This window comes from Myotis daubentonii, chromosome 4, assembly GCF_963259705.1.
Source record: "Myotis daubentonii chromosome 4, mMyoDau2.1, whole genome shotgun sequence".
NCBI lineage: Eukaryota > Metazoa > Chordata > Mammalia > Chiroptera > Vespertilionidae > Myotis > Myotis daubentonii.
This window is the reverse complement of record NC_081843.1, coordinates 84,005,519-84,024,382: the sequence shown is the minus strand read 5'-3', so window position 1 is coordinate 84,024,382 and position 18,864 is coordinate 84,005,519. Positions and strand designations below refer to the sequence as shown.

At 38.2% G+C, this 18,864-nt stretch overlaps 2 protein-coding genes across 7 annotated transcripts in view; both read left to right on the top strand.

Moving 5' to 3' along the window:
* Positions 1-18,864, top strand: part of IPO11 (importin 11) — a 146,052-nt gene that overhangs the window by 106,840 nt on the left and 20,348 nt on the right. For 3 of the 6 annotated variants that reach the window (XM_059694549.1, XM_059694548.1, XM_059694551.1), the window contains one exon: positions 5,603-5,724. In XM_059694549.1, coding sequence (XP_059550532.1) covers positions 5,603-5,724 — 122 coding nt within the window. Of the gene's footprint in view, positions 1-5,602; positions 5,725-15,246; positions 15,488-17,022; positions 18,023-18,864 lie in introns of those variants that run through there. The other 3 variants (XR_009452672.1, XR_009452671.1, XM_059694550.1) reach the window with 3 other exon arrangements.
* Positions 15,494-18,022, top strand: LRRC70 (leucine rich repeat containing 70). The gene is given in 12 exon segments (XM_059694552.1): positions 15,494-16,107; positions 16,110-16,232; positions 16,235-16,375; positions 16,378-16,452; positions 16,455-16,494; positions 16,496-16,539; positions 16,542-16,594; positions 16,597-16,730; positions 16,732-16,896; positions 16,898-17,123; positions 17,125-17,279; positions 17,281-18,022. Coding segments are annotated over 12 exon segments (1,827 nt in total). The 5' UTR covers positions 15,494-16,031; the 3' UTR covers positions 17,876-18,022.

Sequence of the window (18,864 nt, the reverse complement as noted above, 5' to 3'; positions counted from 1 at the left end):
GGTATTCCTATAATATTGGGAGCTATGCATTTATCATCAGAGGTATTTGCTCCATCCTAGCTCTGGTCCTGCTTATGTATTCCCAGGGTCTACAGGCTATGGCCTATGGGTCAGATTCAGCCTGTTGCTTGTTTTTGTCAAGTCTATGAGTCCGAATGGTTTTTACATTTTCTAATGATTGAAAAAATAGTAATATTTTGTGACATATAAAAGTTCTGTGAAATTTTATATTGGAACAAGTTCATGCCCATTTGTTTACATATTTTATATGACTGATTGGGGGTGTTAAGTTATTGCAACTGAGACCTTATGCCCTGCACAGCCTTAAATATTTACTATCTGGTTCTTTACAGAAGATTGCTGAAACCTTGCATTCTAATTGCTTGTTTAATTAAGTCCACACAAACTCACTGTTTTTATATGCTATTGAATATTTTTATAATAAAGGAAATAAATGTAAGTTATAAATAAATAAAATTAGACTATAGAGATATCTGTCTTTGCTGATTGCATCTTTATTTCAACCAGAAATATTACTATTGCTTCAGTTGTATATATTACATTTTAATGATAACTTGATATTTTTACTTTTATAATGGTTATAATTTGTTTTTTCAATCTTGCCTTCTACATATTAATTGCATGCAGTAAACCTGTAGAATATCTGTACTATTTGTTTACAAACTAAATATGAATTGAAAACACGGTGGTATAAATCAGAAGTTACAAAATTGTCTTGGTTCATGGTTGTGCCTTCAGTGTGTTACTAATATTTTCAAAGTGCTCCTGGGCCAAAAGAAAAGTATCTAACAGGTCCTTTTATTAAGAGGTTAGGTCCAGCCCTAACCGGTTTGGCTCAGTGGATAGAGCATCGGCCTGCGGACTGACGGGTCCCAGGTTTGATTCCGGTCGAGGGCAGGTACCTTGGTTGCTAATCGATGTTTCTAACTCTCTATCCATCTCCCTTCCTCTCTGTAAAATATCAATAAATTATATTTTAAAAATACTTAAAAGAAGAGGTTAGGTCCAAACAAGTTAACATGTATTTATATCTTAATAATTTATATCTTAATAATCTCAAGTGTAAATAATTGTCTTCAACTAATAAGCGTTTCTTGACTTTTTATTTTTTTTTAAATATGTGGGAGCATTTTTTGGGGAAAAATGTAGAAGCACTATAGTAGACAAGGGTAAGAACTTAAGTTTGATTTTATGTTACCAAATCCATAAAGTAGAGTTTTTGATGTTAAATGCATTTTTTAAAAGGTGCTAGGATGGATTTATAAGTAAATCCTGAGACTCTCTTTTTTTTCTGGTTGGGGGGACAACAAGGAAACTAACATTTATTAAGTATTTTTATTGCTCCAGGTTTTACATATTTTATTTATTTATTTATTTTTGAATATCAAGATTTATTTATTTATTGCTTAAAGTATTACAAAGAGTATTACATATGTCTCCTTTTTTTTTTTTTTCCCTTGACAATCCCCTGGCCTCCCCTACCCCCCAGTGTCTTGTGTCCATTGGTTATGCTTATATGCATACATACAAGTCCTTCGGTTGATCTCTTACCCCCCTCCTCCCCCCAAACCCTCCCCGGGCTTCCCGCTGTAGGTTGACAGTCTGTTCAATGCTGCTTTGCCTCTGTATCTATTTTTGTTCATCAGTTTATAATGGTCTTTATTATCCATAAATGAGTGAGATCATGTGGTATTTTTCTTTCATTGACTGGCTTATTTCACTTAGCATAATGCTCTCCAGTTCCATCCATGCTCTTGCAAATGGTAAGAATTCCTTCTTTTTTACAGCAGCATAGTATTCCATTGTGTAGATGTACCACAGTTTTCTAATCCATTCATCTGCTGATGGGTACTTAGGCTGTTCCCAGATCTTTGCTGTGGTGAATTGTGCTGCTATGAACATAGGGATGCATATATCCTTTCTGATTGGTGTTTCTGGTTTCTTGGGATATATTTCTAGAAGTGGGATCACAGGGTCAAATGGGAGTTCCATTTTTAACTTTTTGAGGTAACTCCATACTGTCTTCCATAGTGACTGCACCAGTCTGCATTCCCACCAGCAGTGCATGAGTGTTCCCTTTTCTCCCCATCCTTTCCAGCACTTGTCGTTTTTTGATTTGTTGATAGCCAGTCTGACAGGTGTGAGATGGTACCTCATTGTTGTTTTGATTTGCATCTCTCGGATGATTAGTGACTTTGAGCATGTTTTCATATGTCTCTTGGCTTTCTGAATGTCCTCTTTTGAAAAGTGTCTATTTAGGTCCTTTGCCTATTTTTTGATTGGATTGTTTATCTTCCTTTTGTTAAGTTGTATGAGTTCCTTATAAATGTTGGAGATTAACCCCTTATCGCAGATAACATTGGCAAATATGTTCTATGCAGTGGGCTTTCTTGTTGTTTTGTTGATGGTTTCTTTTGCTGTGCTGAAGCTTTTTATTTTGATGTAGTCCCATTTGTTTATTTTCTCTTTAGTTTCCAATGCCCTAGGAGCTGTATCAGTGAAGAAATTGCTTTGGCATATGTCTGAGATTTTGTTGCCTTTGGATTCCTCTAGTATTTTTATGGTTTCCCATCTTACATTTAAGTCCTTTATCCATTTTGAGTTTATTTTTGTGTATGGTGTAAGTTGGTGGTCTAGTTTAATTTTTCTGCATGTATCTGTCCAATTTTCCCAACACCATTTATTGAAGAGACTGTCTTGACTCCATTGTATGTTCTTGCCTCCTTTGTCAAATATTAATTGAGCATATTGGTTCGGGTCGATTTCTGGGCTCTCTATTCTATTCCATTGATCTATATGTCTGTTCTTGTGCCAGTACCAGGCAGTTTTGAGAACAGTGGCTTTGTAATACAGCTTGATATCTGGTATTGAGATCCCACCTACTTTGTTCTTCTTTCTCAGGATCGCTGCAGCTATTCGGGGTCTTTTTTTATTCCAGATGTATTTTTGGAGAGTTCGTTCTAGGTCTGTGAAATATGACGTTGGTATTTTAATGGGAAGTGCATTGAATTTATAGATTGCTTTGGGTAGTATGGACAGTTTAATGATGTTGATTCTACCAATCCATGAACATGGTATGTTCTTCCATCTGTTTATGTCTTCCTCTATCTCTTTTTTCAGTGTCCTGTAGTTTTTTGCATATAAGTCTTTTACCTCCTTAGTTAAGTTTATTCCTAGGTATCTTAATTTTTTTGGTGCGATGGTAAATGGGATTGCTTTTTTAGTCTCTGTTTCTGTAAGTTCACTATTGGTGTATAGAAATGCCATAGATTTCTTGGCGTTAATTTTGTATCCTGCTACATTGCCGAATTCATTTATTAAGTCTAATAGTTTTTTGATGGAGTCTTTAGAAATTTTTTATGTACAGTATCATGCCATCTGCGAATAAGGACAGTTTTACTTCTTTTCCAATTTGGATGCCTTTTTTTTTTTTTTTTGGATGCCTTTTATTTCTTCTTGTCTGATTACAATGGCTAATACTTCCAGCACTATGTCGAATAGGAGTGGTGAGAGTGGGCATCCCTGTCTTGTTCCTGTTCTTAGGGGAAATGGTTTTAGTTTTTGTCCATTGAGTATGATGTTGGCTGTGGGTTTGTCATATATGGCTTTTATTATGTTGAGGTATGATCCTTCTATTCCCACTTTGCTGAGAGTTTTTTTTAATCAAAAATGGGTGTTGGATTTTGTCATGCTTTTTCTGCATCAATTGATATGACTTTGTGGTTTCTTTCTCTCAATTTGTTTATGTGATGTATCATGTTTATTGATTTGCGGATATTGTACCATCCTTGCATCCCTGGGATAAATCCTACTTGGTCATGGTGTATGATCTTTCTAATGTAATGCTGGATCCGATTTGCTAAGATTTTGTTGAGGATTTTGGCATCTATGTTCATGAGAGATATTGGCCTGTAATTCTCTTTCATTGTGTTGTCTTTATCTGGTTTTGGTATGAGGGTGATGCTGGCTTCATATAATGAGCTTGGAAATGTTCCTTCCTCTTGAATTTTTTGGAATAGTCTGAGGAGAATAGGTTTTAGTTTTTTCTTGAATGTTTGGTAAAACTCCCCTGTGAAGCTGTCTGGCCCTGGGCTATTGTTTGCTGGAAGCTTTTTGAAGACTGCCTGAATTTCTACCATAGTTATTGGCCTACTGAGATTTTTAGATTCTTACTGATTGAGTTTTGGAAGGTTGTATTTTTCTAGGAATATGTCCATTTCCTTCAGATTGTCTAGTTTGTTGGAGTAGAGTTCTTCATAGTATTTTTTAACAATCATTTGTATTTCTGTGGGGTCTGTTGTTATTTCGCCTCTATCATTTCTGATTTTGTTTATTTGGGTCCTCTCTGTTTCTTGGTGAGCTGAGATTCTTTTTCAATCTACATGATCAGTACATTTGGTTGTATCTTACTTATAGATTTCTATCAGTCATGGTTCTCTAGAAAAGTTGAACTGTGTGTGTGTGTGTGTGTGTGTGTGTGTGTGTGTGTTGTGTATAGAGAAAGGGAGGGAGTGAGAATGAATGTGTGTGTGTGCGTACATGCACTCCAGAGATATTTTAAGGAATTGGCTCATATGATTGTAGGGACTAGCTAGTTCTAATTTTGTAGGGCAGGCTGGAAACTCGGGATTTCTGTGGTATAGCCCTTAAAAATTTGTTTTATTTTTATTATAGTTGACATATATTATTAGTTTTAAGTATACAACATAGTGATTCATCATTTATATGCCTTACAAAGTGATTACCACTATAAGTCTAATAACCATATGTCCATCATATAGTTATTACAACATTATTGACTATATTTCTAGGCTGTACATTACAACCCTGTGATTTATTTTTTAACTGGAAGTTTGTACTTCTAAATCAATATCCTTCCATTTTCTGCCTAAGCCCTCATCCCCCTCCTCTCTGCAATAATCATTTTGTATCTATGAGTTTGCTTTATTTTGATCATTTGTGTATTTTTTTATTCTACATATAAGTGAAATTATATGGTGTTTTTCTCTGTCCAACTTTTCACTTAACATAATATTCTAGGTCTATCCATATTGTTGCAAATGGCAAAATTTCATTATTTTTTATGTCTGAGTAATATTCCATTCTATACATGTATTACATTTTCTTTGTATACTCTTCTATTGATACATAGTCTTAAAGCAGGATTTCTCCTTTTCTGGAAAACCTTAATTTTTGTTCTGAAGACTTTAAACTGATTGAATGAAGACCAACCCACATTAAGTAGGGTAATCTCCTGTACTTAAAGTAACACATTGTAAATGTTAATCAGACCTATAAAATACTTTTACAGCAGCATCTTGAACAAACAACTGGATACCTAAGCCTAGCTGAGTTGAACAAGTAAATCTATTTAGTTCTCAGAATTAATTGACTCTCAAGATTAATTCAAGTTGAATTATGGTTTGCTTAAATTATTCCTTTCTGGTTCAAGGCTTGCCCAAATTCTTATATTCTAATTCTGTGGTTGCTGGAATTGAACTTTAATCATGCCTTATGAGATTTTATCCACAAGTAGATAGTATTTCAAATATTTTGAGATGCCTCTTGGTCTTTCTTTCAGATGGATCAGCTCATGGGGAATATGATTGAAATGTGGGTTGATCGTATGGATAACATTACTCAGCCTGAAAGAAGAAAACTTTCAGCTTTGGCTTTGCTTTCTCTTCTGCCATCTGATAATAGGTGAGGAAACATTTTCTTAAAATTTGTTTCTTTAAAGCATCAAAATATTAGCACTGTTTTGGCCATTTGGAATTGCTGTGTGTTTCTGGACAGTGTTGTTTACTGTATATGTATGCTAATGTTGTTAGTAGATAATGATGTGGCCAGTGTTAGTCTAGATCTAAAAATGTGTGAATGGGAGTGGTCGGCACTGCAATTTAATGGTCATATTCATGTTTCCAATTTATTTGATTCTTGTCTGAATTTCTGTTTTTTATAATAACCAGATTTTATTAAGGCACTCTTTATATTTAGAGGACATTAATAAAATCTTTATATATAGAGGCCCATGACATAATTTAGGAAGATTTATATTCACATACTTTAGTGCCGTTGTCGGCAAACTGCGGCTCGTGAGCCACATGCGGCTCTTTGGCCCCTTGAGTGTGGCTCTTCCTAAGCCTTAGGAGTACCCTAATTAAGTTAATAACAATGTACCTACCTATATAGTTTAAGTAAAAAATTTGGCTCTCAAAAGAAATTTCAATCGTTGTACTGTTGATATTTGGCTCTGTTGACTAATGAGTTTGCCGACCACTGCTTTAGTGGAAGGTTATATTGAAGTCAGCAGTATTACTATTTCCTATTATAATCTTTCTTCTACTTACAACTACATAGTTGTTGGAGTTCGGGGAAAGTTTTCTCCCTTCCACATACCCAGTGATGTTCCCTGGTTAATTTTCCATGTAATAGTAATTTCCTGTTCCCGTGTTTCTTTTAGACTTCGCAGTATAACATTTCCCTTGCCTAAAATAAGCAGGTCTAGAGGATAATATTGGTAATGTTTTTCTTAACCAGGCTAAATTGGGAAATGTTATTTTCCTCTCCTTTCATTCTAATGGATTTTCAAATGCAGAAATATATTGTTCTAAAGCAGGGTTTCTCAACCACAGTTCTAGTGACATTTGGGGCAGATGATTATTTGTTGAGGGGCAGTCAGTCCTGCCCATTGTAGGATACTTAGCAGCATCCCTGGCCTCTATCCTCTAGATGTGCCAATGGAACCTCCCACCTCCAGTTTAGAAGCACTGCTCTAAAGAATGATCATTGAGAAACTATTAATCTCTTTTACCCTAATCCATCATTTCTGGTTCAGAAATTTGATAAAAGACTTAGACTTTATAACCACACTCAAATCCTAGTTCAATTGTGAATGACAGTGGTCAAGTAACTTAACTTCCCTGTGCTTACCTTTCCTTGTTTTTAAAATGGGGATACTAATAGCATCTTTACGATGAGGGTATTGTAAAGGTTAAATGAGTTTACATATGTAAAGTCAAACTAGACAGATGAGGTTAGTTATTTTGCTCTTTTCTTTTTCTCTTCTTCATTTATCCATCTATCATTCAGTTACCTTAGTACAAAGTTCTAAAAGCTTAAGTCTCTGTACATGCATTATTTTTAAATTCAGTACATTTTTAGTATCTGTACCTGTTTATTAATTCACTTAAAAAATGTGTTTTAACCACCTATGTGCTAAGGAATGTTACCTTCTGCTTCATGAAGTTTTATAGTATTGTGCATTATCTCCAACTTAATGATAGATGAATTTGCTTATGTGTACTCTATACAGTCTTATTATATCTTCTTGGTCACTTTCTGAACATAGTGCAATCATTTTTTTGGTTGTTTAATTGTGCAGTACAATTGTCTTGTGTCCTTTTGTTTTAGGATTTCTTTGGCTATAATAATTTCAAGTTTGAATTTTCTTCCTTTTTTAGTGTCTATAATATTCCTACATGGAGTAAAGTTTTCTTCAGCTAATTTTTTATGTGAAAATAACGTAATTTACACTTTCCTCTTTTAATGGTTTCCAAAGAGTTTTCCTCCAAAGCCATATATTAAGCAAAAATTATTTATTACTTGTAGATGAGAGCAATCAAACTTTCCTTTGATCTGTTCTCTAAAATAGCAATTCATCCTCCATCTTTAAGAACACATTATTTTTATAATGCAGTTCTAAGAATTTCAGTTGTGAATAAGTTTCTCAGAGATCAAGTATTTTAAGAATTTTAAATTTCACTTTTATTTAGATTAAAGAAGTCACCAATGGAGTATTCTTTTTTAAATTAAATTTATTGTAATGACATTAGATAATAGGATCATATTGGTTTCAGGTGTGGATCTCTATGTTATACATCAATGTTGATTATTTAACATAAGCTAGTTGAATAATTCAAAAAAAGATTGACAAACCACCAGAGGTTTTGATGGTATGATGGCTTGCTTTCCAAGAGAAATTGCTTTTTAATAAAATCCCTTGTGTATCAGGTTCACTAAATCTACTTGGATTGGACACTTAGTATCTACCCATAATTTTCATTTATCTCAAGAATAGCATATATAATATCATCATTTAGAAACTTACTATTTGAAAATTAAGATAATTTTCTAAGTCATTTTGTAACTTTAAAAATGTTAGACTAGTAGAATCAAGATAAGTTCCAAAGAGTAGTATTTTTGTATAGTTTAAATATAGTTGAATAAAGGGCAGTGTACAGTTTTAAAATTATGGACATGTTGTTTTACCTGAATAATGATTGATTTAAACTGGCTGTTCCTAAGTGAATATTTAACACTAGAGGCCCAGTGCACAACATTTGTGCACGGGGGGGGGGGGGGGGTTGGGGGGGGCAGCGGGATCCCTCAGCCTGACCTGCGCCCTCTTGCAGTCCGGGAGCCCTCAGGGGATGTCTTCCTTAGAGCTGCTGCAGAGGCAGGAGAGGCTTCCGCTACTGCCACTGTGCTCACCAGCCGTGAACCCGGCTCAGGGCTTCTGGCTGAGCAGCGCTCCCCCTGTGGGAGTGCATTGACCACTAGGGGACAGCTCCTGCATTGAGCATCTGCCCCCTGATGGTCAGTGCACCTCATAGTGACCAGTCGTTCCGCTGTTCGGTTGACTTGCATATTACCCTTTTATTAATAGGATAGAATGATAATTTTATTTTATTTATTTATTTATTTATTTATTTATTTTTAAATATATTTTATTGAGTTTTTACAGAGAGGAAGGGAGAGAGATAGAGAGTTAGAAACATCGATGAGAGAGAAACATCGACCAGCTGCCTCCTGCACACTCCCCACCGGGGATGCGCCCGCAACCAAGGTACATGCCCCCGACCGGAATCGAACCTGGGACCTTTCAGTCCGCAGGCCGACGCTCTATCCACTGAGCCAAACCGGTTTCGGCGATAATTTTATTTTTATCCCTTAAAAGAGAACGTGTCTCTTACACGTAGGTCATGTTTTCTTATTTAGCATTTTATGGTATTTTCTTTTATCTATAAACTAGTGGCCCAGTGCATGAAATTCGTGCACGGGGGAGGGTATGTTCCTCAGCCTGGCCTGCACCCTCTCCAATTTGGGACCCCTCGAAGGATGTCCTACTTCCAGTTTACAGGGATCGGGCCTAAACCAGCAGTCGGACATCCCTCTCGCAATCCAGGACTGCTGGCTCCTAACCACTCACTCACCTGCCTGCCTGATTGCCTCTAACCACTCTGCCTGCCGGCCTGCTTGCCCCCAAATGCCCCCCCCCCCCACCCGCCAGCCTGATCACCCCAAACTGCCTCCCCTGCTGGCCTGCTCGCCCCTACCTTCCCTCCCCACTGGCCTGCTCATCCCCAACTGTCCCCCTGCTGGCCTGCTCACTCCAAACTGCCCCCCTCCCCCCACTGTCCTGATCACCTCCAACTGACCCCCACTGATGGCCTCCTTGTCCCCAACTGGCCCCCCTGCTGGTCTGCTTACCCCCAACAGCCCTGACCCCCACCAGCCTGATCACCCACAACTGCCCTCCCCTCTTGGCCTCTAACCGCGGCTACCTCAGCCCCGCCACCATGGCTTTGTCCAGAAGGACATCTGGAAGGTCTCCCAGTCTGATTAGCATATTACCCTTTTATTAGTATAGATGAATTATTTTATAGAATGGGCATTTTATTACAGATGGTTTCCCATGGCATTTTTTCTAAAGAAGTAAAAATTACTTTAAAAAATGTTTCAGGAAGACTTTGAGAAATTTACAGTATCTGCTTTTCTTCCAAGAAAGTTGTCACTTTTATGCCAGTGTGAGAATTATTTGTATGCTTTGTATGTCAGCATTGGGCCACTGTGACTGGGGGGCACTTAGCTTGACTTGAGAGTAATTATCTTGCTCACTAGCTGGGAGGGAGGGTGTGTGGCAGAGGAGATAAATACTGGGTTCTGGATTATTCATAGATTGCTGACTTTCTGGATTGATTGTGCAAGCCCCTGCTTTTATTGATGTCTGCCTTCTATTGACAGACATCTAACCTGGGAGAGAAATGAGATGAAACTCTTCCTAAGGTATGATAAGGCCTCCCAGCCATCCACAGTCAAGGTACACATTTTCATGGAGGATGTTCCCACTCTTGAATAAATCAAAACAATTTTTTCTTTTAATTTAAACTTTCTTCTATAACTGTTTGCTTGTTACTTAAAAGCTAGTTTTTTTGAAACTACTTCCAAAGCTTTTCAAGCTGTATATGTCCTTGGAATGAATTTATAAATTAGAATTGAGCCCGGCAAGTGTGACTCAGTGGTTTAGCATCGACTATGAACCAGGAAGTCACAGTTTGATTCCAGGTCAGGCCACATGCCCGGGTTGTGGGCTTGATCCCCAGTACGGGCCGTGTAGGAGGCAGCCGATCAATGATTCTCTCTCATCATTGATGTTTCTTCTTTTTTTAAAAAAAATATATTTTATTGTTTTTTTACAGAGAGGAAGGGAGAGGGATAGAGAGTTAGAAACATTGATGCGAGAGAAACATCGATCAGCTGCCTCCTGCATGCCTCCTACTGGGGATGTGCCTGCAACCAAGGTACATGCCCTTGACCGGAATCAAACCTGGGACCCTTCAGTCCACAGGCCGACGCTCCATCCACTGAGCCAAACCAGCCAGGGCTCATCATTGATGTTTCTATCTCTCTCCCTCTCCCTTCCTCTCTGAATCAGTAAGAATATATTTGAGAGAGAGAGAGAGAGAGAGAGAGAGAGAGAGAGAGAGAGAAGTATATATGTGCTCTTTGATACTCCTTATTCTCTCATTCTCCCTAGCCCTAGGCAACCACTAATCTACTTTGAGTCCCTATAGACGTGCCTATTCCAGACTTTTCCTACTAATGGAACCAGACGGTATGTGGTCTCTAATTCAGCATGTTTTTAAGGTTCATCCATTTTGTAACATGTATCAGTATTTTATATCTTTTTATTGCTGAATAATATTTTTTGTACAGATATTGCTTATCTTGTACACATTTTGTTTATCATTCATCAGATGATGGATATTTGAGTTGTTTTTTTCTGCTTTTTGGCTATTATTATTAACTAGAGGCCCGGTGCACAAAAATTTGTGCACTTGGGGGGGAGGGGAGTCCCTCAGCCCAGCCTGTGCCCTCTCGAAGTCTGGGATTCCTCAGGAGATAATGACCTGCTGGCTTAGGCCTGCTCCCGGGTGGCAGAGGGCAGGCCCAATCCCTAGGTGCAGCCACTGGTCTGGCTCAGAGCAGGGCCAATTGGGGAGTTGGGGCGCCGCACCCTGTCACACTCAGGGCAGGGCCAATGGGGAGGTTATGGCTCTACCTCATCACACACAGAGCAGGGCCCGTGGGGGGGGGGGGGGTTGGGGCACTGCCCTCTAACACCCACAGAGCAGGGCCCGTGGTGGGGCGGGGGGGTTGGGGTGCTGCACCCTGTCACACACAGAGCAGGGCTGATCAGGGGGTTGGGGCGCCGCACCCTGTCCCCAACAGAGCAGGGCAGATAGGGAGGTTTTGGCCCTGCCCCCTGTCACACACAGAGCTGCAGGGCAATCAGGGGGTTTGGGCACTGCCCCCTGTCACGCTGATCCCGGTTCCGGGAGGCATATTACCCTTTTACTATATAGGATAGAGGCCTGGTGCACGGGTGGGGGCCGGCTGGTTTGCCCTGAAGGGTGTCCTGGATCAGGGTGGGGGTTCCCACTCGGGTGCCTGGCCAGTCTGGGTGAGGGGCTGAGGGCTGTTTTCAGGCTGGCGGGTGACTGAAGCTCCCAACTGCTCCTTTTTTACTTTTTTTTTTATTCTGGGCCAGCTTTAGCTCTAGCTCCAGCTCTGAGGCCTCTGCTGCTGAAAGCAGGTATCTGGTTTGTTTGGGTTCTATAATCGAAACACTGTATCAACTCCAGCTCTGAGATCCCAGCTGGCTTAAAGCACGTTTCTGGGGTTTTGTTTAGCTTCTGTATTTGTAATTATGTTTCAAACTGCAAGCTCAGAGGCCGGCAGTGGGAGGCGGGGAACGTTGGAGTCCTCCGTCACTGAAGCAAGCAAGCCTCATGTTCACTTCAAGCTGCCTGGCTGCCGGCCGCCATCTTGGCTGGCAGTTAATTTGCGTATCGCCCTGATTAGCCAATGGGAAGGGTAGCAGATGTATGGCTAATTACCATGTTTCTCTTTTATTAGATAGGATGCTGCTATTATTTGCGTATAAGTTTTCATGTATGTGTGTGTTTTCCTTTCTCTTGGGTGTTGCTGGGTCATATGATGACTCTGTTTTGCCCCTTGAGGAACTGCCAGACTGTCTTTCATAGTGGTTCTAATTTCTCTATGTCCTTGTCAATACTTGTATCTTTTCTTTATTATTATAGCTATGTTAATGGTTTTGACGTGGTATCTGATTGTGGTAGGTACATTTTTTAGCTGGTTTGTTGCACCATTACTTACTTTTGAGACTCTTAACTTGACACAAAGACTTTTGACTATTAGTGGATTGATTAACCTGTGCAGATTTTGGACAAAAGCATACAAATTTAATATGGTTTACATGACACTAGCTTCTTAATAAAGAAATGAAGACCAGGAGATATTGTTAAACTTCTGTGTTTTTATGGGCTTGATGCAGAGTGGATGCAAAGTTGTGGAAAGATATAAGGGCAAAGGGTATGAGGTAAGTGTACTGAAGTGGAAGAAATTGTGTTCTGGTCAGAGTCCTTTTGTCTTTGGAGATCAAGATGCTCCTTTCTTCCCAATATAGGGAGGGAATCTCTCACTGAAGGTTTTATCATCTGTTTCAGGGGTGAAGGGCAGAGGGTATGGGGGTGTAGCTGGGAATTGGAGGGTCACAGAGAGACCTTTTTGTTTCTGCTGTTTTCTTAAACTCTTTCGCTTAAAATATTCGATGTTGCTACAGTTTGAAGTAGCATGTCCTGAACCCCATATATCTAAGTTGTATTATGCAATTAAAAAACAATAGCCAATCACAAAGGATATTTGTGAGAATTGTAGATCATTTGATAAAGACCTGTTATCCGGTATGTACCTCTGTGTGTGTTTTTTATTGTCATAGAAAGATAGTGCTTGGTATTATACAAAGTACTTAATATGGAAGTCATTCATATTGTTATCTGAAGTAATTGTTGTCTTGATGTGAAGTAAAGTTGCTTTAATATTGAAAGGGGAATTTTAGTGTACAATTATATATTATCACTGATATTTTAAGTGTATTGTAAATTATTGGTAAGATTAATAAAAGTCAGAATTAGAAAACCTAAGCAATCAGCTTTTTGGAAAATGACTAAATAATATATATTATAAAAAATTTATAGTCAATTTTTTAAATCCTTACCTTAAAAATATTACATTATAGCCCTTATCAGATGGCTCAGTTGGTTAGAGCATTGTCTCATTCACCAAAAGGTTGCAGATTGGATTCTTGATAGGTTGTGGGGGGTGCATGTGGGAGGTGGCTGATCAGTGTTTCTCTCTCACATTATTCTTTCTCCCCCTTCCTCTCTCTCTAAAGTCACTGAAAAAATATCCTTGGGGGAGAATTAAAATATATACACACTTATCTTACAAGATTCAAAACTTATTCAGATGTGTATGTAGTAAAATGTCATTTAAGGGCCTCTTTCACTCTCCCCAATTTTTCTTCCCAAAAAGATAACTTTTGTCAGTAATTTGGAATGCAGCTTGATATCATTATATACTGTTAAGACATGCACTCTTAATATATAGGGTGGGGCAAAAGTAGGGCTACAGTTGTTTATATGGAAAATCATGCAATAATTTCTAAATAATAATACAAGAATAAACTATGTTTTGCATACTTACAATTGTAAACCCATTTTGCCACATCTTTGTATTAAGGCACTAATTGGTAGTATTCAATATTTATTATAGTACTAGGGGCCCGGTGCACGAAATTCGTGCACTGGGTGTGTGTGTGGGGGGGAGTGTCCCTCAGCCCAGCCTGCCCCCTCTCACATACTGGGAGCCCTCAGGCGTTGACCCCCATCACCCTCCAATCGCAGGATCGGCCCCTTGCCCAGGCCTGACGCCTCTGGCCTAGGCATCCGGCCCGGGCAGCGGGGACCCGCAGCTGCAGCGGCCCCACGATCGTGGGCTTCGCTTTAGGCCCAGGCAAGGGACCCCTAGCTCCCATCGCTTCTACCGTGCCCAGCTCCCATCGCTGGCTCCACCCCTTCTTCCTGCTATCACTGGCCAGGGCGGCAAAGGCACCTGATTCTCCGATCATGGCTGGGGGGCAGGGCAAAGGCGGCCCCAGGGCCGCCTTTGCCCTGCCCCCCAGCTCTTAGCTCCCCCCTGGGTTTCCGATCACTGTCAGTGGCAGGGGGCTTCTTCCTGCTTTCCCTTTCACCTCCCTGCATTGTGCCTACATATGCAAATTAACTGCCATCTTGTTGGCAGTTAATTGCCAATCTTAGTTGGCAGTTAATTTGCATATAGCCCTGATTAGCCAATGAAAAGGGTAGATCGTACGCCAATTACCATTTTTCTCTTTTATTAGTGTTGATCCCCAATTTTTCTTTGGAAAAATTAGAACATAGAGAATAGTGTAACATTTGTGTTCATTATTCTAAATTGCTTGTTTATTTTGCTACCTGTTTTTTTTTTCTAAATATTCTTATTGACTTTAGAGAGGAAGGGAGAGGGAGGGAGAGATAGAAACAGTGGTGAGAGAGAATCATTGATCGGCTGCCTCTTGCACAACCCACATGAGGGATTGAGGCCATAACCCAGGCACGTGCCCTGACTGGGAATCGAACCGTGACCTCCTGGTTCATACCATAGGTTGATGCTCAACTACTCAGCCATGCTGGCCAGGCTCTACCTGTTTTTTAAGCAATAAAGCAAAGTTGAAATTTCTAATATGTATTCAAAACAAGATAAATATTTTATGCATTTAAAAATTCACAAAAATTATATTACTCTATTTACATCTTATTTCAACTTGCTTTTTCCACTCATTAGCTATCTGTTGTTGATGTATACAGTATTTGCTCATTCTGAAAATTTAAAATTTTCAAGTTTTTCCTTTTAAAAAATACTTATTTTTTAAAATTATGCAGTATTTAGCTGTGTGCATTAGGAAAACTCAAATTAACTGCATTCTGAAAAATAAGATCCTGAGATTTCCTTTCAACAATACTTTTGAAACAGATAAACTTACTTCCTGTCTCTCAGTTTCCTGTATCCATGGCAACCTCTGTTTTACACACTGACTGTGGAGGAACTAATGTGAAGAGTGGTGTTTCCTGAGCAAACTGTGACTTTAAAAAAAAAAAAAGAAAGAAAAAAGTTGGAAGGGTGGAGGTCAATGGTGCCACAGAAAGAAATGGAGTTTAGAAATTTCTCTCTACAGATCTAGAAAGAAAACCTTTACTTGAATCAGCCAAGTGTTAATAATGTGAATTTCCTGCTCTTGGTAAGACTATTTATTTAATATAAACTTTTAGCTAAAACAGAAAATAATTTGGTTTGTGAAAAACTGTAGTTTCAATAGAGTTTGTTTTGTAATGAATTTGTGTTTTTATAGTTTATAATGTTACTTAATTGATATTAGACTTTAAGTTGATAAAGGGACATATTATATCCAAAGACCATTATTCCAGCATCATCATTTGTCACTTTTGTTATAGTCAATTGTAATATTTTAAATGAACTTAGAAAACATTTTATTTTGCAGTTCATTAAATTTAAGTTATCATTTTGTCAAACAGTGGATTAATGTATGGCCTTGAGGTGCTAATAATCCTAGAACATATTCCAAACTCATTATTTTATGCTATCATTGTAGTATAACTTATGCGTACTTAGTATTATTGGCTGCTTCTAAATAAAAATAAAATAGAATACAGAATTTTTGGTATTATAAAACTTTCATTTTAAGAACATTTTTATGATTTAAAGTTTTATCTTCTCTTCTTATAGCCCATTCTGATAGGAACAGAAAAGTCAAGAACAGGGCTATGTGCAGATTACATTTTTCTCTGCCTTGCCTATGATCCTTTCTTCTTGTTACCTATAATCTTGCATTATTAATCCTTAGGAGATACTTGCTTGTGTGTCTGTTTGCCAGTTCTGCACTGGGAGACAAATTAACTGCCATGATTTAGACCTTTCAAATATTCCTAGGAATTTTTCTGAAATTACAGTTTTTCTGTACCTGGCTGAAATAACTTATTTCATATAAATAAAAGTGAATTAACAGGGCTTCATTCTCTTGTAGTATTATATTAGGATAATGCTGGGATTGTGTGTGTATATCCAAAAGCCTTTGTTCATTTGAGGCACCTCTATTTTCTATATTTAAATAATTTATGAAACATTTGGATCCTGGAATATTTGAGGGGCTTTACAGTCTTTGTAATTTATATTTACAGTGTAATCAATATCCTTTGTTCCAAGAGGAGTATTTAATGATCTAGTTTTAGTACTTAAATCTGCAAAGAAATCACCTCACTCTCCTCGGGAGTGGTACTTTGTTGGCATGATTGCTCTTCGGATAATTGATTTATCCAACAATAACATTTTTTGAGGATATCAGACACAGGCTTTCAACATCTTGGAAATTTGGATTGTTCGTACCTAGAAGGTAATAATTTCGCAAAAGTACCATCAGATGCTTTTGAAGTACTTAAGAGTCTTAAAAGACTTTCTTTGTCTCATAAAAGCAATATAGTCCTTTGCATTTAAAGAGCTTGTCAACTTGGGATATTTGCTTCTGAAAAAATCAAGAATTAAAAACATTACTAGTGATGGGTTTAATGAAATTAACAATCTTAAACATTTGCTCTTAAGTCATAATGATTTGGAAATGTGTCTGACACATTTAGATGTTAAAGAATTTAATTTACCTTAATTAAATTAGAAGCAGAATAATCAGCATTGATAATGATACAGTTGAGAACATGGGAGCATATTTGAAGATCCTTAATCTGTCATTTAATAATCTTACAGACTTACATCCAAGGTTCCTTAAGCCATTGTCTTCATTGACTCATCTTCAGGCAAATTCTAATCCTTGGAAATGTAACAGCAAACTATTGGGCCTTCGCAACTAACTGGCTAGCATCTTCAGCCATTACCTAAACATCTATTGTCAGAACCCCCCCATCCATGCGTGGCAGAGCATTGCATTATATTAAGTGGACTGACTGTACAGATTGCGTTACATCTTCGACAAATGTATCCAGACCTTGGGCTATAAAATATTCTTCATATTCATCACAAGACTACTGCGTTAATGATGGCCTGGCGTAAAGTAACCACAAATGGGAAACACTTGGAAAATACCAAGAGCATTTCTTTCGGGGAACAAACTTCACCTTCCAGTAGAGTTTTTCAAGAGAATACCCTTGCTAATCCACTAGAGACTACCGCAGTGTTACCTGTGCAATTACAGCTTACTTCTTCTGTTAACTTGACTTTGGAAAAAACCAGCGCTCTACCAATTGATGCTGATTCAGTGTCAGGGAAGACATCTCTAATTTGTACACAAGAAGTTGAAAGGTTAAATGAGGCTTTTGACATTTTGCTAGCTTTTTTTATCTTAGCTTGTATTTTAATCGTGTTTTTGATCTACAAAGTTGTTCAATTTAAACAAAAACTAAAGACACCAGAAAACTCAGGGGAAAATAGACTTGAATACTACAGCTTTTATCAGTCTGCAAGGTATAATGTAACTGCCTCAGTTTGTAACACTTGTCCAAATTCTCTCGAAAGCCCTGGTTTGGAGCAGATTCAACTTCATAAGCAAACTGTTCCTGAAAATGAGGCACAGGTCATTCTCTTTGAACATTCTGCTTTATAATTCAACTAAATAGTGGCTGTAAGAAACTTTAGCGCCATGGACATGAATAAAACTGAAGCTTCCTTGTAGAATTATAAACTTTATTTGGAAATATAATGAATTGCATGAGCTTAGCATTAATAAATAATGTTTTTAATAACTTGTCAATATTGTATTTATTCAGCAAATATTTTCTTTGATAAGCACTGTATTAAGTATTAATAATAGCTAACATTTTTCGGTACCAAGCACTCTACTAAATACTTGAGATATTAGATTTAATATTTAAAAAGCCTTGTAAGGCCTGGCTGGTGTGGCTCAGTGGTTGAGTGTTGACCCATGAACCAGGAGCTCCTGGTTAGATTCCCTGTCAAGGCACATGCCTAGGTTATGGGCTTGATCCCCAGTAGGAGGTGTGCAGGAGGTAGCTGCTCAATGATTCTCATCATTGATGTTTCTATCCCTCTCTCCATCTCCCTTCCTTTCTCTGAAATCAATAAAAACATATTTTTTAAAAAACAACTTCTAAGGTAGTGCTGTCTACATTTAACAGATCAGGAAACCTAGGCAGAGTGAGTTTGAGAAACTCCCACATTCTCACAGCTTGTGACGTGTTTTAGGTCTAACTCTAAAGCCCGTGCTCTTTTCTTTTCTTTTTTTAAAATATATTTTATTGATTTTTTTATAGAGAGGAAGGGAGAGGATAGAGAGTTAGAAACATCGATGAGAGAGAAACATCAATCAGCTGCCTTCTACACACCCCCTACTGCCCACAACTGAGGTACATGCCCTTGATCGGAATCGAACCTGGGACCCTTTAGTCCGCAGGCCGATGCTCTATCCACTGAGCCAAACCAGTCAGGGCAAGCCCATTCTCTTAATTTCATGCTACACTGCTGCTTAGGTGCTAAGGTTATAACTGTGAAAAACACAAGCACAATTCCTATTCTTGGTAGAGCTTAAAATCTAGAGGAGGGAACACATGGTTACTATACAGTATTTATTTACAG